Genomic DNA, 25,131 nt, shown 5'->3' with positions numbered 1-25,131 from the left:
GAGGCTGTTAAACAAACTGAAATATCCTGCTGAGCAAGGCATGCTTTGGTTTTTTTCAGATGAGAAACTTTGATCAAGATCAAAAAGTAAACCAAAGAAATGATAGATGGCTGTGTGATGACCCTTGCAAAGTTCCAACAGTCATGCACACAAATTTTCCTGCAACTGTTATGGTTTTGGGGATTGTTAGCAACGAAGGACATGTGATGCCACCACACTTCTTTCCGCAAGGACTAAGAGTCACTTCTGCTGCTTACATTGAAATCTTGGGTACTGTTGTTAAGCCTTGGATTGATTAAGTAAGAAATGGAAAGCCCTACATTTTTCAACAAGACTCTGCACCAGCACATAAGGCTCAAAACACTCAGGAATGGTTAGCGGGCCATTTTTATGATCACATCACTCTAAACTTGTGGCCTCCAAACTCTCCAGACCTGAATCCATTGGATTATTATGTGTGGGGCATCGTTGTGAGAGGTGTTAATAAACATCCCCATAACACCAAAGATTCTCTGAAAGAATCGATTGTCTGAGTAATGGACAACATAGATGAGGGCCATCTCAAGCACACTTGCAGTCGGTTTAGGCCTTGAATCGAAGTTGTTATTGAAATAGAGGGAGATTTCATTGAATGAAATTATTAAACAATAGTTTATCTAATATTATTTGTATAATTGATTTTAATTAAAAATATTTTCTCTTTGACTTTTTATCATTTATAAAAAATTATAAATATGTTCTTAAATAGCTGACGCACCCTGTATATTATATATATATATATATATATATATATATATATATATATATATATATATATATATATATATATATATATATATATATATATATATGTATGTATATATATATGTATGTATGTATATATATATATATGTATGTATATATATATAATATATATATATATATATATATATACATACATACATATATATATATATGTATGTATATATATATATATACATACATACATATATATATATATATATATATGTATGTATGTATATATAATATATATGTATGTATATATATATATATATACATACATACATATATATATATATATATATATATATGTATGTATATATATATATATATATATATATATATATATATATATATATATATATATATATATATATATATACATACATACATACATATACATATATATATGTATGTATATATATATATATATACATACATACATTTATAGACACCCTTGCATGGTTATCAATATTTTTAATAATATCATGTCTGTCCTACTTCAAAAAAATATATGCTGAAAATAAATCTGTTTTCTTACTTGGTGATTATAATATTGATCTGATACAATCAAATAATGAAATTGTGATGTCTGATTTTTTAAACTTATTTTCTTTTTATAATATTTGCCCTTTTATCACTTTGCCTACTAGAATTACTGATCACTATGCTACAATTATTGATAATATTTTCTCTAACCTAATAATTAATGAATTGTTGAATTAGAAATTTGACAACTTCTATTTCTATTGATTACGTTGATTCTTCTGTTTCACTTACCTCAATTTTGAATTTGTCCCAATTTAAATCAATTATTATACCACACAGACACAATTTATATAGCAGGAGTTTTAAAAACTTCAATAAAGAAAACTTTAAATCTAATTTATCAAAGATTAACTGGGATGATGTTATAAAGTCCAATGATACTAACTCCTGTTTCCAAACGTTTATTGCTGAAAGAACATTGATTCTAGATTGCTATGCGCTACTTAAAAAATCAAATATCAAAAACTTCAAATGTCGATTCAAATCATGGATTACAAAAGGAGTTATAAAATCTATTCAAGTGCGCAATCTTTTGCAACAAAAAATGTTTCAATCTCAAGATCTTGTTAATATAAATAAGTTTGAAAGGATTTTTAATAGATTTTTATACATATATGATAATTATATTAATTATCTTACTAATTACTTAGTAAAGAAATCCATTAAAAAAAAATTTTCTTAAAAAATGTAAAAATTTTTTACAAACTTTGGAAAGGCATTAACATTCTAATGTATGTCAAAAATTTAAATCCTCTAACTGCTTGTAAGAAAACAAAACTTATATAACTGACCCAACTCTAATCTAATCATTAACACTTTATTTTATAAATGTTGCTTATAAACTCAAATCCGATATTCATTTGTCTTATGTTACGTTACGTTGTCAAATTTACATAGTTTATTATTATCTCCAACAAATATTCCTGAAATTTCATCTCTTATATCTAAATTGAATCCAAAAAAATCATTAGGTTTGAATAGCATTCCCACTATGGATGTGGGAATGCTATTCCCACATCCATTGTGGAAATAATGGATGTGGGAATAGCATTGGAACATTTTCTGATATTTTGAAATTATCTTGTGTTATTCCAATATTTAAAAATGGCTTTAAACTTTCGTGCACTAACTTTCGACCTATTTCTCTTTTATCCAACATACTTAAACTTATTGAAAAACTTATGTATTCTAGAGTGTATTTTTTTCTGAACTCATTTAATTGTTTAAATGATTTTCAATTTGGTTTTCAATCAAAATATTCTACTTGCCATGCATTAATAAGTATAACAGAAAAAAATTGCAGTCAATTAACACACCATTGTTAATTGACTGCAATCTTTCATGGAACTTTCACATTGATGAACTAAGCAAGAAATCTTGAGCTAACAGTATGCTTTCGATAATTTGTCATTGTGTCGATAAAGTTACACTTTAGAATATATTTACTATGCGTCATCAGGCCTTGTTTTAAAGCGTGAACTGGCACACCATTTACATATGCGCTACGCCATTTCAGTCAAGCCACTTTTTATCATTTTTTGTTATTTAAAAAAGTCCAAAGAGCGGTATGATAAAAGAAGTAATTATTGTTTTTAATCAATAAAAACCACTTAAGTTGTTTAACTTGGTTTGAATGACGATTATGTAAAAAAAGTTTGAGGTTTGCGCTATTTACAAATGTAATAAGTTTGAGGTTTGCGCTATTTACAAATGTAATAAGTTTGAGGTTTGCGCTATTTACAAATGTAATAAGTTATGAAAAATTTTATTTTTATTATTCTTACTTTTCCATCAAAAATGCAAAAGAAAAAAAAAAGATGTTGTACAACGCTTAAAAAAAGTTTAATTTATCATCTTGCAAGAATATTTTTTTATTTTCATAAAAAAAAAAATTATTAGCTCTAAAATACACATTAAGTTTTATTTTATATTATTGCTACTTTTGATATTTTAATTATTTTTTTTTTATTTGTTTTTGTTATAATGATTGATTTTATCAAAAAAATGAAAAAACATTATTACTAGAGAATGACATGGGGATGAGTTTTTGTCTCCATCTCCACCCCATTCATCGAATTATGTCCCCATCCCCACCCTGCTACCGCAGAGTAAGTCCCCATACCCGCATTTCTTTTAGGTTTCCCACACTGTCCCCGCAAGCGAAATTATTATTTCTATCAAATATTATAACATATTGTAATATTCCTTTTAATACTAATATACATTTTCATTTTTTAAAATTATTTTATAACACATACTAAAGAAAAATATAAATGTATTAATAAAATATGTAGAAGACAAAATGCATTTTAGAAAACATTATTATATTAGGGTGATTCTAAAAACAACTTTTTTTGAAATTGTCTGCTGCCACCCCCTAAAAGTGTTCTATGTAATAAATTAATACTAAATTTTAAAAATTTTTGAATAAAAAAAATTTCAAGGTTCGCTCAAGACCCTTAAACATCAGACAGGTCCCTAATATTTTGAAAAAAAAAGTTCTCCAAAAGCATATCATGTTGGGTCTCAAAAGAAGTGAAATTTTATAAAAATTTTAAAAATAATAATCAATTTATATAAAAATAACGAGTTAAAATTTCATGGCTTAAAAACTATCATTTTTTAACAAAAAATAAAAAAGTGCATATTTTCATAGTTTTTTTAAATAAATTTTTTTAATTTGTGTTTCCATAAATTTTTTTAATTATTTTTGAAATTTTTAAAACATTTCACTTCTTTTGAGACCCAACATGATATGCTTTTGAAGAACTTTTTTTTTCAAAATATTGGGGACTCGTCTGATGTTTTAGTAAAATTTTTGAGTAAAAAAATTTTACTAAAACATCAGACTAAATTAAAACAATTTTTGAGTAAAAAAAAGTTTTAGGGTCTTAAGCGACCCCTAAAACTTTTTTTTACTCAAAAACTGTTTTAATTTAGTTTTAATTTATTACATAGAACACATTTAGGGGGTGGCAGCAGACAATTGCAAAAAAAGTTGTTTTTAGAATCACCCTAATAAATATGTGTATTTATTATAATACACATATTTATTAAAAAAATTTATTTATAAAAAAATCCAGGCATACTTGAAAGACTTCTAGTCCTACCATCTTTATGTCTAATGAAGGCTTTCATGTGAGCCTTTAAGCCACTAGTGTCATCACGAGGTTTACACTTTTAAAGTGAATTACAGTTTATACATTTAACATGTGAAGCAAACATGCCATCGACTTCAAACTTTTGAAAATTAGGCCAGGCATCACTTGTTCCAGAATTTTTAATAAAAGTTATTCTAGTTGGTTTTGAAATTATTATTTTTTGTATGTCTCTTTTGTCCAAAGGCAAAGAAGTCATATTGAAAATTAGTTTTTGAAATATCTATAAAAAAGTCATAACTGTTACAGCGGTATTACTGCAAACATTGTCCCCATTACCACGGTAATACCCTCACTTATTTTAAACTGCCCCCATTACCGCGGTAAAAACCACAGTTTACCTTGGTATTACCAAGGTAAACTGTGGTTTTTACCTTGGTAATACCAAGGTAAAACTTATTAAGAGTTTATTTTTTTTATAATTAAAATAAAAACTTCTTTTATGGGTATAACTCTATTATTAATTTTGTGCTTGAATTTACACCTGAAGCAATATAACTCTTGCAATGTCTTTGTTTTTATTTATGAGTTTTATTTTGCGAAAAATTATAGTTTAGAAAATACTTCATATTTGTTACATCAGCTTTATCAACAGATTGTGCAATATCAAAAAAGTGAAAACAGAAATTTCCTTATAATTGAGAATGAATTTTGAGTAGAAAAGTTATTTAAATTTTAAAAAATTAGATTTTTTTCTTGGTTTTTCCCTCCTTTTTTATTTTTTACAAAAAATTAAATTGCCTGTAAACATGTTATAAATTATAACACTGTGTTAAAAATCTTCATAAAAGCGTACATTTAACTTTTTTGTCAAATGAAAAGGCAAGTGAAAGCACAACGGTATATATTTATTGATAAATGGTACATAAAAACTTAAATCTTTGTTTGTTACACAAAAAAAAAGTAATTAACTTGAGCTTTTTTTCTTTGCAACAAAAAATATAAGTAATATTTAATATTATAGTAATATTTTTTGTTTGTTTTGATAACTTTAAAAGTAAAAAATCATATTTGCATAATTGCAATTTTATGAAATAATGAAAAAAAATATTAAGATATTTTTTTTTCATTATTTCATAATAAAAGAAAGATGAGAAAAGAAAGATATTAATTTATGTTAAATGATAATAAAAAATGTAAATATTAAATTTAATTATTTAATATTAAAAAATAAAAAAATAATTTAAACAAAATAGACATTCCACAATATGTACATTTAGGAAATAACACTTCTAGATTTTTTTTTTTAATTAGTAAAAATAAACTTGTTTTGCGGTAATTTATTTTATTGTGGTAGTTAAAAAAATTTATGAACTTAAAAAAATAATAATGAAGATAATTTTATGACATCAAAATCACAAGGACTTAATGTGCTAAGCCATTTTTTATTTAAAACAAGGCCTATTCTCATCTTATTTTTATTTTTGACTCCTTGAATAAAAGTTTACCATCTTCCATCTTACCATCTTCCATTACAAACTTGTTCATAGAAAGTAGACTAGCACATTGCTACTATACTAGAAATATATACAATGGAAAGCTAAATGTCATACATTTAGTGGCTTTGTTCGTCAAGGTTTGAGTTTCAGAGTTATAGTTAAGAGAGGGTTTTAATCACAATTAAAGTAGTTTCCTTGACACCAGTGGCCTTCTCGGCCTTGGGAAGCTGTTAACATTAAAAAAAAAAATGATTGTAATATTATTACAATCATTTTTTTTTTTTAAATAAAAAATGTGAAAATGTAGTTTACAATTAATACTACTAAAAATTCAAAATTAAATAATTTTAGAAATATTATTAGAAATTCGAACTTAAGTATAAATATTTTATATCATATAAAGATTTTTGAATTAATCCTTCTTCAGAGATTACAGCAAAGTTCATAAATTATTTTGCCTTAAATCATAGATTACTTTGCCCATTTACAATTACATTTTAAATACTTTCCTTTTCAATAAACAACTTTGATTCCTTATTAAATAAGGAATCAAAGTTGTTTATTGAAAAGGAAAGTATTTAAAATGTAATTGTAAATGGGCAAAGTAATCTATGATTTAAGGCAAAATAATTTATGAACTTTGCTGTAATCTCTGAAGAAGGATTAATTCAAAAAAAAATAATAGTAGATGATAATTTTTTTTTTTTTTTTAATTTTTTTTATGTTTTGCATACTGATTTACAAAAAAAAACAAAAAACTAATCATCATCAAGTGAAAATCAACACCTTCTAATGTTTATGTACTTTATATGATATAAAATATTTATACTTAAGTTTGAATTTCTAATAATATTTCTAAAATTATTTAATTTTGAATTTTTAGTAGTATTAATTGTAAACTACATTTTCACATTTTTTATTTATTTATTTTCTATTTAAACTACATTTTCACCTAAATACATTTTCTATTTAGGTGACGAATTCGATGTTTGTGCAATATGCATTGAAGAATATGTACAAAATGATAAAATCAGAATATTGCCTTGCAACCATGGTAATTTTTTGTTTGTTTGTTGTTGTTGTTTTTTTTTATAATTTTTAAACTTAATTGTCAAACTCCCTAATTCTGGATGTAACCTAAGGATGCTTTTAATAAAAAGTTTCATAACTTGCTTATTTTAATGAATTTATTAAAAAAAAATTTAAATAAGTACTAAACAAGATAAATCCAACAATATAAAATATAAATTTGCAATCATGAAAGATTTTAATTTGAAATCTATGATAACTAAATTAACCACACAAAAAAGGGGAGAAAAAGCAACTTAGATTTGCAATGATTTGACTAAAAATCACTTTTAAGGCACTCACAAATCAACATTTTCTGGTCATGTTTAAGGATCTCATCCAAAATAGTGGGTTTAAACCTGAAAATGCATGAGTTATTTCCAATATACCAGTATATTTCTACTCGATCGTCCTCAAATTTGTTCTCAAAAAACTTTCATCAGCTTCCAAACCGTCAAATCTTTTGCTTAAAAGCTTTGATACTTTGAATACTTTGAACAAAAAATGGAAAAGATATAAATAAGTCAGTATTAAATATGCTCAAAAATAAATTGACACTAAATAAAAATGTTCAAAAAGGTGAGAGAATAAAGCGACCAGCTAATTAAACAAAAAAATGAATAAATAAAAATTAGACCTATAAGTTGCAAAGAAATTGGCTAGGGAGCTAAAAAAGTTGTCTCAAAAAGCAGAAAATACACAAAAAGAAAAAAAAAGTTGAAACATTAGTCAGTTGGCTAAACCACCAAGGAAACAAGTAGGATAAAAATCAAAAAATCAATCATAAGACCTGCATTTACCTCAAACTTCAAATAGCATTTTGGTATCTTTGTTATTCTTATGAAAGTCATTGGATGAATAGCTTAGATAATCAATGGCCTCCATGTGAGCTGTGTTCTAACTATGGGATTTATTTGTAATGAATGTGAATAAAATAATTTCCTTTTTTAATTGAAACAATTCCATTTCATGAATAGATTACCTTAATTTACTGTTAGTACTAATTATGTGTGTTTTTTTATATTTTATATGCATCTGGTATTAGGTACATAAACCCCTAATTCCGAATAAAAACAGTGCTTTTTAAAAATTAAATAATACAAAAATTTTAATTACAAAAATATAGTTTTTTTTTAATATTTTCATTGATCTTGTAATGACATTTTTTTTTAAAAATTATTTGAAAATCTTTTATAATGAGCGAGTTATGTCAATTTAAGTTCTAAATCATCTGGAATTAGGGGGTTTAATTTACTTTATTAAGTTACCTTGTTATGTAAAATTTTTTAAATGAAATTTTGAAAAAAAAGTTCTTACTTTAGAGACAAATGTTTTTTTTTGGATTGGCACCTTGAATGAAATGAAATTAATTTAAACCTATAAAGCTATTAAACCTATTAGTTTTTATTCTTATTTATTCGTTATTTTTATAAATAAATCTCCTAAATGCAGTTATTGTTGTAAAGTCTCCTGAATTATTTTAAATATAAAAAGAGTAGAATTTCATCCTAAGGTTCATCGACATTCTGTTGACTTATCTAAACTAGTTACATCTAGACACATTAAAACTGGATTCTTTTGGTTCATCTAAACTAGATTCTGTTGACACATCAAAACTAGATTATGTTAACTCATCTAAATTCCACTCTGTTTATTCATATAAATTTAAACACTATTTACTCATCTAAATTCCATTTCCTTGACCCATCTAAGTTGCAATTTTTTTACACCCAAGAAACTCCTCCTAATGAAAATGTAAGATTTTTGATAATTATCATATGACAATTATTTTTAACTTATTCAAATGTTTTGTTGGGCTCATCATTTATTTGCCTAAAATATGGTTTTAAAATCTCTTTTTTAAAGAATTCTGTGACTGTTAGGAATAAAAGATGGTATAAGGTGTAAGGAATAAAAGGTGGTATAAGGTGTAAGGAATGAAAGGTGGTATAAGGTGTAAGGAATAAAAGGTGGTATAAAGTGTAAGAAATAAAAGGTGGTATACTGTCAGGTCAGGTTATCCTGCTACTGGTAACATGTAACCCAGTACAATCTGCTTCATGTCGTGCTGCCTTGAAGGATACGCCTTTTTAGGCAAAGACTAGGAGATGCCAACTCCGACTTAACACACCTCCTGCCTTGGGGCTCTTGGTTGAATAAAGGCTAGAGATGGTGTCTCAATAAAAATACTCATCTTGGGCAGATGTTAAATGCATCCGGCTACTGTCTTTTAGAAGGCCTCCTAGGCAAAGACTTAAAGGGTAAACAGATTCTATCTGTTGACCAGCCTCGCACCCCTTCTTCATCTATTAGGCTGGCGCAGATGTATTTTTAATACATTGTTTCAAGTTTAGGATGTTGAATGCTGAATCTTGTTGACTCAATGCATGGGTTTTGCTTGTGTCCTCTGTTTTTATTACAAGGTAACTCATTCTATTATCTCCTAATGAGGGTACACCCCTAAAACTCAGTTATGGTTCTGAGGCCAGCTGGTAGTCAAGTTTCCCAAACTCTGTGGTAGCTTTCAGAAAGGCTGATTTTATCAACAGCTGTAAAACATCTGAGTACTAACAATGCCATGTTGCACATGGATGATGTCCCTGTTCGTACTTTTGGTGTGCATTGCCGAGGCCACATTTGGAGCCCTTTGTTACAGCTTAGAGTTTATTAATAGTAATGTGGCAATTGCTTGGGCTATTAAACAGTGTTCTGAGTTCTATCTATGATTTGAGTCAAGTTCTTCAACAAATTTAGAAATAAATAAAGTACCAAAAGCTAAAAAACACAAAAAACCATCTTCATCACCAAGTTCTCTAAACTTATCATTCACTAATATTCGTGGTCTTAGAAGTAACTTTTCTTCTGTTGAGTCTTATCTCTTGCAAAGTTCACCAGACCTATTTGCTCTTTGTGAGACTATTTTGAGTTCAGCTGTCTCATCTTGCGATGATGTTAGTGTTGATGGCTATCTTCCTTTAATTCGTAAAGACTCCGATAGTCACAGGCTTGGTCTGAGCATTTTTTTTTTTTTTTATATATAATTCACCTCCCCAAGGCCGAGAAGGCCACTACAGATGAGGAGGCTACTTGTGGTTATAACCCTCTCTCAACTCTCTAACTCCGAAACACGAACCTTGACGAACAAGGCCCCTGCGCGGAGAAACAAGTTGAGCGCGGTACTACCAGGCACGTGGCGGGATTTAACTCTGAACCTCTCGCTTATGAAGCAAGCGCTCTGCCATTACACCACTACTGCATAATACATTCGTAAGAATTCCCTCATTTGTCGTGAAACTAGGTTTGAATCCACAGACTATTCTTTCGTGTGCTTTCATTTTGGAACACTTCACTTTATCGCCTTTCTCTTTGTTCTATATCGCTCTCCTTCATCTCAAGATTGCACTCTTTTTGATGTTATTTCTGATCATTTTGACCAAGCCCTCTCTCTTTATCCATCAGCCTATATTGTTGTTGTTGGTGACTTTAATGCTCATCACACTGAATGGCTTGGCTCTAGTGTCAGTGACACTGCAGGCATTAAAGTCCATGACATTTGTCTTTCTCAATCCCTAACTCAAATAGTCAATTCTCGAACTTGCTTTCCAGACAACCTGTATCATTTACCTTCTCTACTCGGCTTATGTCTTGTTTCTGATCCTAGTCAGTGCTCAGTTTCTCCACATTCACCTTTAGGTGCTTCTGATCACAGTTTGATCTCTCTAAAACTAATATCTCATTCTTTTTCATCACGTGAATCCCCCTGTTATTGTATTTTATTGCTAAGAGTAACACTACCTTAAAGCTGACTGGGATTCTTTCTGTTATTTTCTTCATGGTAGCCCTTCCATCTTTTGTCTTCCTGTCGACAAATGTGCTTCTTACATAACTTTGTGGATTCAGGCTAGCATGGAGTCTTTTGTTCTCTCTCGACGATTCCAGGTCACTCTCCTCCATGGTTTTCCTCACATTGTGCTGCTGGGATTGCCAATCGAAACCGTTACTTCCATGTCTATCAGCAAAACAATTCTCCAGAAAACAGACGTCTGTTTGAAACCATTGTAAAAAGGTTTTGTCCAACGCCAAAGCCCACTATTCTCAGGTTGTGAAATCTTGTATCTCATCTCAAATATTAGTCTTTTGTGACTTCTAGAGAATCTTTAACAGTACCAATAATAAGGGCAAATCTGTTATTCCACCTCTCTTGTATGGTTCAGATTTTGTCACCTCACCTAAAGACAAAGCTGAATTGTTTGCTAAAAACTTTTCATCAATATCGTCTCTTGATTTCACTAGTTGCGTTCTACCTGATATAGCCAACAAACAGGTTGATCCATTGTCTGACATTCTTATCACTCCAGCTTCTGTATCTGAAGTGATTTCCTGCTTAGACTCTTCTACAGCTTATGGCTCCGGAGCTGTCGTCTATACTTTCAAAACTATTCAACAAGTGCTTATCTTAGTGCTTATTATAGTGCTTGAACCTTTAATTAAGAAATACTTAATTTCTCATCTTGAATCTAATAACTTACTTTCTGACCATCAATATGGATTTCGATCTTCTCGTTCTACAACTGATTTGCTAACACTAATAACCGATAGGTTTTATCGTGGTTTTGATAAAGGTGGAGAGGTTAAGGCCATTGCTCTTGACATTTCAAAAGCTTTTGATATAGTTTAGCATGCTGGTCTTCTCCATAAGCTTTCTTCTTATGATGTATCTGGCAACATCTTTAAGATTATTGAATCCTTCCTTTGCAATTGTAGTATAAAAGTTGTCCTCGATGGACAGCACTCTTCTTTTTCTGTAACTTCAGGGGTTCTTCAAGGTTCTATCTTTGGCCCTATACTTTTTTTAATTTACATTAACAATCTTCCAGATATTCCCACATCTAAGGTGGCATTGTTTGCTGATGATACTACCATTTATTCTTGTTGTGAAAAGAAACCAACTCTCTCTGATTGCTTGGAGGGGGCATTTGAGCTTGAAAAGGATCTCACTTCTGCTACTGCATTGGGCTCACAGTGGCTTGTGAACTTCAATACAGATAAAACTCAATTTTTTTCAGCCAATCATTATCACAATAATTTAGATCTTCCTATATTTATGAACGGTATTCGATGAGCCATCCCCTCTTCAACTTCTAGGATTAACTCTTACTTTCAATCTTTCTTGGAAACCATATACCAAATTTCTTACTTCAGATTCTATTCTCTATCTCTATAAATATAATATTCTATTCTCTATCTCTATAAATATTCTATTCTCTATCTCTATAAATCTCAAATCCGGCCTTGTATGGAATACTGATGCCATATCTGGGGCGGATCTTCTAATGATGCCATTTCTCTTTCAGACAAGGTGCAAAAATGCATTGTAAACATAGTTGGACCTGATCCTGCAGCCAACCCCCAACCACATCGTTGTAATGTTGCTTCCCCTTCTCTTTTCTACAAATACCGTAATGGGCACTGCTCTAAAGAGCTAGCGTCTCTTGTGCAATCTACTAAAATTCATTCTCATGTTACTCGTCATTCAATTAAGTCTCATCCTTTTTCTTTGACTGTTCCTAAGTGCTCCAAAAACTCTTATTCGTCTAGTTTTTCCCTCAAACATCAATAATTTGGAATTCGCTTCCTTCATCTTGCTTTCCTGATTCATATAATTTGCAATCTTTTAAGTCATCTGTCTATCGTTATCTTGCTCTACAATTTTCATCTTTTCTCTTCCAGTAACTTAGTGGTTGCTTGTTGGAAGCAAAGATGTTTAAAAAAAAAAAAGGTGTAAGGAATAATAGGTGGTATAAGGTGTAAGGAATAAAAAGTGGTATAAGTTGTAAGGAATAAAATGTGGTATAAGGTGTAAGGAATAAAAGGTGGTATAGGGTGTAAGGAATAAAATGTGGTATAAGGTGTAAGGAATAAAAGGTAGTATAAGGTGTAAGGAATAAAAGGTGGTATAAGGTGTGAGGAATAAAAGGTGGTATAAGGTGTAAGGAATAAGAGGTGGCAAAGATTTTTTATTCAATATTCAAGCTTTACTATAGTAAAGGATATTTGAGGAGTGGACTTGTAAAACTAGATTATTCAGTTTTTATAAAAAATAGTCTTAGCAATGTTCTTTTGTAGTATTAATATTCCTACATCTTTACAAATAAAAATTAAATTTAAAAGCAACTATTTTAATAACATTTTACCTGCCTTAAATTATTTTGTCCATGCAAAACTCGATAAAAAAAAAATTTTCTATGCAAAATAAGACAAAAATTTTATCGAATCAACATTCTGTTTTAAAAGCGTTTTATAAAAATGGAGGACATTGTTTTAGAAAAAAGCCATATTTACAAAAAAATTCACTAAAATTACAAAAGCCATATTTAAACAGTTACAATTGAGTTTTAACTTCATCAATCCTATAAAAGTATCAAACATTAAAATTACTTATTTTCTAAGGCAGAGGGACGTTTTGCACAATTATATTGATTTTTAAAATTGTCACTAGTCAAGTTGACTTCATGAAGCTTTTATGAAAATCAATTAGAAATAAATTTCCAATCAAAACCAGATTAAAAAAAATAATTGGCATGCAAAACCAGATAAAATGTTTTTTCATTTTGTAATAAAAATAAGATCAAAAGAGCACGATTTTCAAATTTTTGTCTTAAACATTCTTTTAATGATTTCTATTGTTTAGCTTTTAATTTTTTAATTTTTAGCTATTCCATTTACTGGAAAAAAATTTTTGCCATTATCTCAGAGTGAAAAAAAAGTGAGTTATCTGGTTTTGCAAGTCCACTCCTCATTTATGCTGATTGTATGATGAAATGTCTTATTTATGCTGATTGTATGATGAAATGTCTTATTTATGCTGGTTGTATGATGAAATGTCTTATTTATGCTGATTGTATGATGAAATGTCTTATTTATGCATTGTATGATGAAAATTCTTTCCTCATTATATATTTAAAATATTTAAATAATAATTTAAACAACGATTTTTTTTGTGCTTTCATTATTAAAACACGATTAAAGGTTACCTAGAACAGATTAGAACTAAAGTCAAAACTCAGAGGCATCATAAAGTAGATGCCTCTGAGTTTTGACTTTATGATGCCTCTGAGTTTTGACTTTAGTTCTAAAAAATTATTTCATTAGTTGATAAATAAACATTATTTATTTAAATGTAAACATTTAAATTTTAACTTTTATGGAAGAAAAACAAGAACAATAATTTCTTATTTTGTTTTACCGTTGTTTTTATAATGAAATAATAATAATTATTTATTAAATTATATTTTATAAAAACATTATCACCAGCTAAGCAAATTTATTTGAAATTTGAAGTTAGAAGCTAATCGCGTTTTTAAGTTGTCAATTTAATACACATCCGGTGTTTTTATAAAACTATATCCGTATTCAAGTGAGTTTAAGTAAATACTCACTTAAATCAATTATTTAAGTAAATGCTTACTCGTATAAATATGATACGGGTAGAATTTTACTATTCGTAACCGAGGTGTTTACACCTTTAGTTCGTATTTTACTATTTAGTTTATTATTTAATTATAATGTTATTTTGAGGTGTAAACGCATTATTCATATTATACAATTTAAATAAATCATTTTAAAATTATATTGTTTAGCATACCATTGCAAATGCGTTGATCCTTGGTTAACTTCTGGTAAAAAGCTTTGTCCCGTTTGTAAACAAACAGTAGAGTCTGACTTAAAGCAAACTTCTAAAAAAGTTATTATTAATAACTCTATTAACGATGTTAATGGTAGCTCCGCACTAACGGAGGAGGAAGAATCAGAAGACGAAAATACGCCTTTGTTGGCGGCATCGCAAAACCTTCCGAATTCCGGAGCCATGGCTTGATGTTTTTAAAGAAATGTTATATTCAAAGTATACAGTCATAATATATTTTATAATTTTTCTAATTAAACATTCTTTGTATCCTAAAAATGATACGTGCTAAACTCATCTTTAGAATGATATTTACGATATTCAAGTGTAATTATATGTTGCTTGCAGGAAATGCAAATCTTTTTTTAGCTTCATTTTTGTAATTTTAATGTCAATAGTGTATATGAGTTTATTTTACAAAATTTCTTTGAAATAAAATGATTTTAGAAAACAATTTTTTAGCAAAATGCTAGATTGTCATTAAATTAGAGTTGAGTCCGAACTGTTGTAAATTGCGAAGTTTTTTGCAAACTATGATGTAAATAGAGGTTTTTAGTATTATAGATATAGCTTGAACCAAAGCCTTCAGGCAATAAATTGAAGTGTTCTGCTGGATCTGATGCAAGGTTTTTACCAAACAAGTGAATTTATTATTAAGGTTATTCAAAAATAAAATAAAATTTTTGGAACTCAAAATATATCTTTTTAACTTGCTAAAAAGATCGTAGTTTACCCGTTAAAAAATTAAAAGTTGATTGACGTTAAAAACTGTTCATAACTCGGGTTCATCTTATTTGTAAAGAATAATTTAAATTAATTAGGATACGGTAAAATGTTATCTTTAAAAATGTTTCAAACTTCTATAAAGTTACGAATCAAGTTGAACTTTAGGAAGAATATAAATGAAAAAGAAGCAACTCTTTTTTACTACTGGCGTTGTTTCTTTTTGTTACTAAAATATAGATTTTGTCTAAATATTTATTTTAAAATATAGATATCGTAGTAAATAAATATTTCTAATAAATAATATTTTATAAAAAAAAATTTTAAAATTAAAAAAATAATATCTTATAAAAAATTTTTATAAAATTTAAAATTTTATAAAAATTTAAATTTTAAAAAATTTAAAATTTAAAAAATTTTTATAAGATAATTATTAGAAATATTTATTTACTTCGATATCTATATTTTAAAATAAATATTTAAACAAAATGTACATTTTAATAAAACTTAAAAAAAAAAAGTTTTATTGTTATATTCAAAACTATTTGCGCAAGTGCAAAAATTAAATGTAAAAACTATGTTGATTTGAAATTGTTAATGTTATTTTTATTATTATTTTTTTGACCGAAAATAGATTAAGATGATGATAATAGTTTAATTCTTTTCTTTCAAAAACCTTTACTACGAAAATTATTATAAAACTATGCATAATAAATCGTTTTTGAAAATAAACAAAAATGGCTTCTTTTTGCTGCGGTTACCGTGTAATTTTTATATTCAAGCACTAATTCTGTGTGCAAATATATGTAGTTACTTATATTATAGCAAATATATGTAATAATTCAATTTTTAAAGTTTAAACAATGTAATCTAGTTTGTTGTATATAATGTTATACAGAATGTTTGTTCGTGTCGTAAAGATTACTTAAAAGCTAAGGCTAAAATTTAAAATTAGTATTTTGAATTAATAATTTCAAAGTATCATAAGTAGAGTTAAATTAAGGAAAATTGATGATAGACATTAGGTTATTGAAAATTCAAATTTAAATAGTATGCAAGACCTTTGAAAGCGTTAATGGCGCCCGGGTCAATAATGGTTGAGAAGAATGGTAAGATAATAAGAGTTTGAGGCTATCGTAAGAAAACCCATAACCATCGAACTTAGCTATAAGCAAATCATGTGGAATTAAATCATATGCCTTTGATAAATTCATAAGCATAGCGCCAACTATACCTCCTTTATCCAAGCATTCTTGCCACTTATTAACTAAATTAAAAAATGCGTGCTGTGGACTATACCCTCTTTAAAACCCACACAGCAATTTGTTAAGGCTTAGCTATATAAAAACCTGTATTTGCTCGTAAATAACGATTTCAAACACTTTTGAGTGAACAGGCAGAATACTTTTTGGGCGGAAGTTACACTTGTTTGTAGGATCGTTTTTATTAAAATATGGTGTGACATTGGCCGCTTTTAAGATGGATGGGAATTTGACTTGGGATATGCAATTATTTATACAAAAAATGAGGCTTATTGATGAAATTTGATGAAACTTAAAATTTTGAGGATACAATTTGGATTTGTTTTTAATATTTATAATACTGGGATGGTTTGCATATCTTATAGTAGCAGATTCAACAAACACATGTACATTGCAAGGAGAAGGACGATAAATCATATAAGTTGAAAATGTTTGAAATTCGAAAGTTATCCGAAATAGTTCCCCATGTTCAATCAACGTTATACCATCGTTCGATTTACCAGATTTATTAGAAAGAAAAGGCTTGCATATCTTCTACAGAGATGTAGTGGAAGACTTGAATAAATTTGTCTTACTAAAATACATTTTCTTTGCTTTTTTATTCAAGTTAATTACGTAGTTTCCTTGTTTCCTATAAAGAGACAAAGAAATGTCTGATTTTTCAATCTGGAATTTTTTTTTAATTTTGAGCGAAGCATAACTGTTTTTCTAAAATTCTTAGTCATAAATGGCTTATCGTTACCTCTTAGGATTTTAGTTTTTAATGGAGCATATAGATTTAAATAGATGCAAAAGATAGCGTTAAACTCACTATTATTTATTGTTTCAGAAAATATAACACTTGAAAAGTTTTTAAAAGACCTGTAAATTATTTTTTTAGGAGATAATTTGAAGAATGTAGACCTAAGCATTGTAAAAATAAGATCGTGATGGTCACTAACACCCGTACAGATAGTCTTAGAGTGTTGAAAACACGTCTTTCTATATGTTAGGATGAGATCTATACATGTGGGTTTTACAACCGGTTTAAAACAAGTTGGTGCTTTAATTAAATTACTACATTGATAAAGGCAGAGAAACTCCTTCATTATTTTATCATGAGGTTGTAAATTAAATCTCCAATAATTATATAATCACTATATGATTGCAAAAAAAAATCAAGAATCCCTCTTAGGTTGACGAAAAAATAGTCATTTTTCTGATTAGAAGGTTTATAAATAGCTATAACTAGCTATTTTCGCATTCTTAGTTCAAATGGTAAAATTTGAACGTCAGTGGGTATGACTAAGCCATTTAATCTATTTGAGGTAATGTTATCATTAATATACACAAGAAGTCCTTCACTTTGGTGGGATATATCAAGGCGATAGGGAGTTTTGTAACCTATATATAAAAACTGTTGCAACCTATATATAAAAAAAAGGAAAGAGTCATCTAATTTATTTTCACCCAAAATAAGCACATCAACAGTTTTATTATTAAAATTAGTTATATTTGTGAACTTATTACGGATATTAATGAAAGCTAGACTAACATTGTGATTCAGCCTTTAGTTTATCTAAATCAGACCTATGACTAATTTCTTCATTGGGGTTAAGTAAGGTTGTTTGGAGATCATAAATTAAAGGTGAGAGTCAATATTAAATAGACTTCAAATAAGTAATAAAATTCATAGCTAACCTACCCGAGCCTTGCATGTTTAGATGAAGACCCTGTTGTCCAAGATGTTCCTTAGAAATGTTAGAATTATCAATAATATTAAAACGTGATTCTTTAAACTTAATTATTAAACGTTTAGATATCAGCTGGGCTTTGGCGTTATCGAAACGAAAAGTTGGCGTAGAAAAAATGACCAAACAGGATGGATTCAAACTTGATATACGTTCGACAAGGCCTTTAAGTTTTCTCATTATAGTTTCCGGTGAATCATCGATTCATCGGAAACTATATATCGGTTCATTACTCAAAACTAAAATATGAATCAAAGTATTAATTTTAAAATCAATAAAAGAAAAGCCAATCAGCAAAATTATCGAAACAGGTAAATAAGTTGCTTAAAAATGAATTTTTTGACCTTTTCTGGCCGCCCAGGTATCGATAACATCGCCGTAGTTCATCTTTTCAACCAAAACTTCTTCAATCAAAATAATTCAGTCTTCAATCGAAAAAAGATCAGTACCACGACCCTGGCCCATGGTCGAACGGTAAGAGTTTTTTACAATCTTCAGTTTACGAAACAATCGTTCACTCTCAGCAACTGACACAAAAATAGTGTTGAAAATCCGGAGCATGATGCAAATGTGCGGAAAAAGGCGTTCAATCTTCTTCTCAATGATTTGATTGAGTAACTTTAGTGGATTTTCTTGCTTAAAAAATCTTTTGTGGGCATTGTTGAAACGTCGAACTTCTTCAATAAGATTCTCTTTGTTCACATCTCTCGAATAAAGCCGTGCAAGTATATAAACTTTATTTTGAACAGAAAGATGATCATTAATCAGCCAGGTGATTAATCCATTTAAGACCTTCCGGTAGCTGTCCAATCAAACGTAGCTCGTCATCGATGGTAATGAATTCAGATTGTAGAAGACGACAAACGTTGTTAACAGTAGTAAAGGTTTTGTACCAAGTTGTAACTAGCATTACTAATTCAAAAAATAGTAATCATTTTTTTTAAGTTTCTTGCTTGACTGAGCTGCTCACTGGTCAGACCCGCGTTTTCCATGGGATGTTTAAGAGCTGTCAACACTTCTCTCGACCTCTTGGCAAGAGGTTTGATTGCTTCAGTACTAGAGCTCCATCTTTTTATATAAAGTCTATGTTGTAAAATTTCTGTCGCTTTGATGATGATTTACCTTCGGCAGGACTTGCACTAAAAAATACGTACAAAGATTTGACATTTCCAAAGAATACTCTGATCTCAATAATTGATTCAACTACGTGCACATTAGTCAAATTCAGACCGTGAGCGATACAGGGAGCGTACAAAGCTTCTAAATAATTTTGCATTATTAAGGCTTGAACTTTCTAGTAAGCACCTGACATATTAGATCCATTATCGTATCCCTAAGCACGACAGTTTTGAAAATCTAAATCTAGCTTTGCAATCACTTACTAATGTATTGATGTACTAACCACTGTTAAGCTTGACTTGGCTTGACTCCTTTCTTCTTTTCAAAAGCTTCAAAATGAAAGAATTGTTCTTTGATACGCCAATGATTAGTTTCTTATTCATAGAGGAAAAAACAAACAACAAAGGATATTTGCTCAGTATTAGATGTATCGGGGGTACCATCAACTATGATGAAGAAGTAGATACTATTCTGGATTTCTTTGACAGCTGAAATTCTGACAAAACCACCACATTCTCAAATAAACTCGTTTTCAGACAATGGAGAGAGGATTCTGGAGCCCTCTTGTTGATGGCGTCTTACATTTTCCAAGTAAGATGCAATAACGGGGTTGTGGCGATCATTCACGTGCGTTATTTCACCTGCAAACATAATTGTATATAATAGTTATAATTAAATAACTACAATATATACAAAAGTTAAAATTTATGTTGAGTTATATAATTATACTTATTATGTTGTTATTATGTTATAATGAGTTACCGAGAAAAGTAAACTGTGTAGAACTTTTGGTGCAATTGGCTAGATTGATGCTACTTCACACAATCTATAAGTTTTCTCCATTGATTTCTAGTTCCTCCGCTGCAACGAAGAAGGAGAAATTCTCCGCTTTTAAATACTGCTTTTTTGCCCAAAAGAAAGCAAGGGAAACAGTGCCTTGGTGGTCGAGCTCTAAACCAAAAAACTCTTTCTACTTTTTTTTCATTAGCAAAGATTTATAAAACAAATTCAAAGGAAAGATTCTCTTCTTAGAATCACGGGGATAATCTTGCTGCTTCAAAGATTGTGAATGGTCCCTTTGAAATGATTACATCTGATCTTTTTGACTCAAAAAAACTGGCTACAAAGAGGAGTTAGCATTAATTATGACCAAGTCAGGTTGGGTATCACATTTTCCCCTGTGAACATTATTTAGCTCAGCTTCAGGTGAATTGTACAAGACCCCACTAATCCACAGTCCTTCGAATCAAACATATTTAGTGCAGCAGGTGATTTTGAGAGAGGAGGAATTATAAAAGTAGTTACAACAACAATGATGATAATACCATAGGTTAGCATGGTTTTTAGCACCGGAAGATTTCTTTCGACCCATTTTTAAGAAACTCCTAAAATTTTTTGTAATATATATTTAGTTTATATACAAAGGTTTCAATATTAAATTTCCGCTTATATACATAATGGGTGACAACTAAAAATCCGAACAAAAAGAAATTGTGCACAAGTCATATTCAGTTGTTTAACTTTGCCACTTCGTTACATTATCAAGTAGTGTATGATTCAAGTAATAATTTTAGATATTTTTTGTTTGACAATTGTTAATTTAGTTGTCATAAGCTTTCGTCTAAAGATCAGATCCATATCATATCCTTATAAATCAAGCATTTCCTTTGCAAAGCATAAAAACATCAAAGAAAAGGATTGCTTACGGTTGTACTGAACTTGTCTTAAATTTTAAAATTAAAAAAAAAACTTAATATTTAAACTCTTTTTTGTCTCATGGCCCAATAACGCTTAACATTGCATTTTTTTTTGTCCGACAAGATGTTGCATATAAGAATGTCATATGCAACTTATAACTATTATTAATTCCTACTGGTAGCTTGTAGATCTAGTTCACTATACAATCTATTCATGAGTCCATGAGATATTGAAAAGCCTAATTCATTACAGATTATTCATGAAAAAGTAGAAGAACAATCATTTTTTCAGATATTTTTTTGGTATTATTTTTTTGAAAAGTATAATTTGCGTTTAAATACCAAGTAACAACAATCACATAGAGAAAATAAAACCTCAACAGTCAATCAAAGTCAGTCAATCAAAGTTTCTTTTAAAATGGAATTATTATTCTGGAATGGTTCTTTTTTTTTTGTTATATTTTACTCGTACATTTCATACAGTGGTAATAATATTAAATAAACTATTAAGTATTGTGGAGTGGTGCAGTGGTTAGTGTTTTGGCTCAGAACCCGGCGGTCTGATATTCAACGCCGACTCTAGCACGATAAGCGAGATTTACTCAAATATTAACAAAATTCACAGGTTAATAAACTATGATAAAGTTTTTTAATGGTATATTACGAAGGTAAGAGATAACATTGCTTCTCATTATCTACTATACTCCCTGAATACTATAACAGGAGAGCTACGGTGGGAGGGTAACTTTGTACTCAGGCACTGGATCAGAGGGGCACACAACGACTAAAAAAATGTTTTGGCATATTAGGGCTTAAAACTGTTGTACATTGTGCGACAAGCGCAGCGGCTAAAATCAATAGCTAAACTACTTATTCAACTTGTTTCAACAAGTTAGTCAACAGTCCTCGCAAATTAAATCAACAAGTTATATTCAGTCCTCGCACATTAAATCAACAAGTTATATTCAGTCCTCGCACATTAAATCAACAAGTTATATTCAGTCCTCGCACATTAAATCAACAAGTTATATTCAGTCCTCGCACATTATATCAACAAGTTATATTCAGTCCTCGCACATTAAATCAACAAGTTATATTCAATCCTCGCACATTAAATCAACAAGTTATATTCAGTCCTCGCACATTAAATCAACAAGTTATATTCCAGTCCTCGCACATTATATCAACAAGTTATATTCAGTCCTCGCACATTAAATCAACAAGTTATATTCAATCCTCGCACATTAAATCAACAAGTTATATTCAGTCCTCGCACATTAAATCAACAAGTTATATTCAGTCCTCGCACATTAAATCAACAAGTTATATTCAGTCCTCGCACATTAAATCAACAAGTTATATTCAGTCCTCGCACATTATATCAACAAGTTATATTCAGTCCTCGCACATTAAATCAACAAGTTATATTCAGTCCTCGCACATTATATCAACAAGTTATATTCAGTCCTCGCACATTAAATCAACAAGTTATATTCAATCCTCGCACATTAAATCAACAAGTTATATTCAGTCCTCGCACATTAAATCAACAAGTTATATTCCAGTCCTCGCACATTATATCAACAAGTTATATTCAGTCCTCGCACATTAAATCAACAAGTTATATTCAATCCTCGCACATTAAATCAACAAGTTATATTCAGTCCTCGCACATTAAATCAACAAGTTATATTCAGTCCTCGCACATTAAATCAACAAGTTATATTCAGTCCTCGCACATTATATCAACAAGTTATATTCAGTCCTCGCACATTAAATCAACAAGTTATATTCAATTCTCGCACATTAAATCAACAAGTTATATTCAGTCCTCGCACATTAAATCAACAAGTTATATTCAGTCCTCGCACATTAAATCAACAAGTTATATTCAGTCCTCGCACATTAAATCAACAAGTTATATTCAGTAATCGCACATTAAATCAACAAGTTATATTCAGTCCTCGCACATTAAATCAACAAGTTATATTCAGTTCTCGCACATTAAATCAAGTCAACCAAAAAATATTGTATAATGACAGTTTTTGGTAGGCTCTCTTTTCAAGCTTTTATTCCAAAGTTGAACGCTCTTCACACCCACTTACTTGGATTTGTAGGGGGTATAAAAAATGATTTATATAGGGTTTTAGGAATTGGTTTAGAGACTTACAACTTTGGTGTTGATTATTGTGTTAGCTATGGTTTTTATGAAGCATCTTGCCACAATACCTAGTCATATTAGTGTTTAAGCATTGTTCAAAATTATTTGGGGAACAGATGTTTATGTTCACTGTTTTATCCATTGTCTAAATCTCGCGCTGAATAATTCTTCTAATGCTGTTTGCATAAAAAATACGTTTGACGTTGCTTCATAAACAATCAATTTGATTAAATAGTCTCATAGGCGACAGACGATGTTTTCGTGTACATTGTGAAGTACTATTAATTCAAGATCACAACGCTCTCTCGTTGATCGCTAGTTGAAGATAACAGTAATACTATTCGTAATTAAAAAACCTATAAAAAGAGTAGAACAGAAAGTGCTTCTTATTCAAATATGTTTAGTAGTACTAATAGTACAAGTGCTAAAAAGTTGAACAAAGCAGTTAATTGTATTGGCATTTCAGCTAAAAGCAGACATCTAACGACCTTAATTTTTTTATATTTATACATTTTGGCAATATGAAAGATTTATTTGAGGAGTTCTCACGCTGTTCTGAGTGTAGCTCACCTGTTAAGCTTAAACATAATAAAAATGAACACAAAGGATTTTCACTTAAATTATGTACAAAATGTAGTGTTTGTTCAGCATGCAGATTTTCTTATACTTCTCCTCAATATATACCTTTACAAAAAAGTAAAACTGTAAAAAAAGCACATGAAATTAACTATCGCACAGTTATGGCTTTTCGCGAGATAGGCAAAGGTCATGCTGGAATTGAAACATTTACAACAATGATGAATATGCCATTTTCTATTGCATTTACTACTTATAAAAAAATTAATAAGACTCTTTATTGTGCATATGAAAAATCTGCTGAAAAAAGTACCCAAAAAGCTGCTCATGAAGTGCGTCAAATGATTAACATCAATGCGTGTAGCAATGATATTGTTGACTGTCATATTTCTATTGATGGAACATGGCAAAAAAGGGGTTATTCATCTCTGAATGGCGTGGTATTTGCAATTTCAAAGGATAATAAAAAGGTCTTAGACTATTACACTATGTCAAAATTTTGTAAATCTTGTGAGATTTGGTAAAAAAAAAAGGATCAGCTGGTTATGAACTATGGAAAACAAGACATAAGTGTGCAATTAATCATCACGAATCATCTGATGCTATGGAGTCCGCTGGTGCTATTTCAATTTTTTGTTCTTCATTAAGTAAGTTTAACTTAAGGTACAGTCATTACATAGGAGATGGGGACACTAAAGCATTCAGCAAAGTAAGGGAAGCAAGACCTTATGGAGAAACGTTGATACCAGAAAAACTAGAGTGTCTCGGTCACGTTTAAATAAGACTTGGAACAAAACTTCGGAATTTATGTGCAATAAAAAAAAAAGAAAAGTTGAATGACAGTAAAACTCTCTCAGGTAAAGGAAGACTAACTGATGCAAGTATTAACTTAATGCAGAATTACTTTGGTATGGCTATTCGTTAGAATGATAAACTCTACCCTATGAAAAAAGCTGTACTTGCAGTTTTATGGCACTGCTGCGAAGGTGATGGAGCTAGGCGTCATCAATTTTGTCCCAGGACCAATACTAGCTGGTGCAAATGGCAAAGGGATAAGATTATAGGACAATGCACTTATAAAAACAAGTTAAACTTACCAGTTGCTATAAAAGACCTATTACACCCAATATTTATGGAACTTAGTTCGGACAATCTTTTGTCAAAATGTTTACACAGGTATACCCA

At 29.5% G+C, this 25,131-nt stretch overlaps 1 protein-coding gene across 1 annotated transcript in view; it reads left to right on the top strand.

The window, feature by feature from the left end:
* LOC100198476 (E3 ubiquitin-protein ligase RNF13) overlaps positions 1 to 15,132 on the top strand; it is a 46,208-nt gene extending 31,076 nt beyond the window's left edge. Inside the window, exons 9-10 of the mRNA XM_065788160.1 lie at positions 6,900 to 6,980; positions 14,635 to 15,132. Coding sequence (XP_065644232.1) covers positions 6,900 to 6,980; positions 14,635 to 14,870 — 317 coding nt within the window. The 3' untranslated portion in view covers positions 14,871 to 15,132. The remainder of the gene's footprint in view (positions 1 to 6,899; positions 6,981 to 14,634) is intronic.
* The last annotated feature ends 9,999 nt before the right edge of the window (positions 15,133 to 25,131 follow it).

This window comes from Hydra vulgaris, chromosome 01, assembly GCF_038396675.1.
Source record: "Hydra vulgaris chromosome 01, alternate assembly HydraT2T_AEP".
NCBI classification, from domain to species: domain Eukaryota; kingdom Metazoa; phylum Cnidaria; class Hydrozoa; order Anthoathecata; family Hydridae; genus Hydra; species Hydra vulgaris.
The sequence above is the reverse complement of the archived record's forward strand: the minus strand, read 5'-3'. Positions and strand labels throughout refer to the sequence as shown.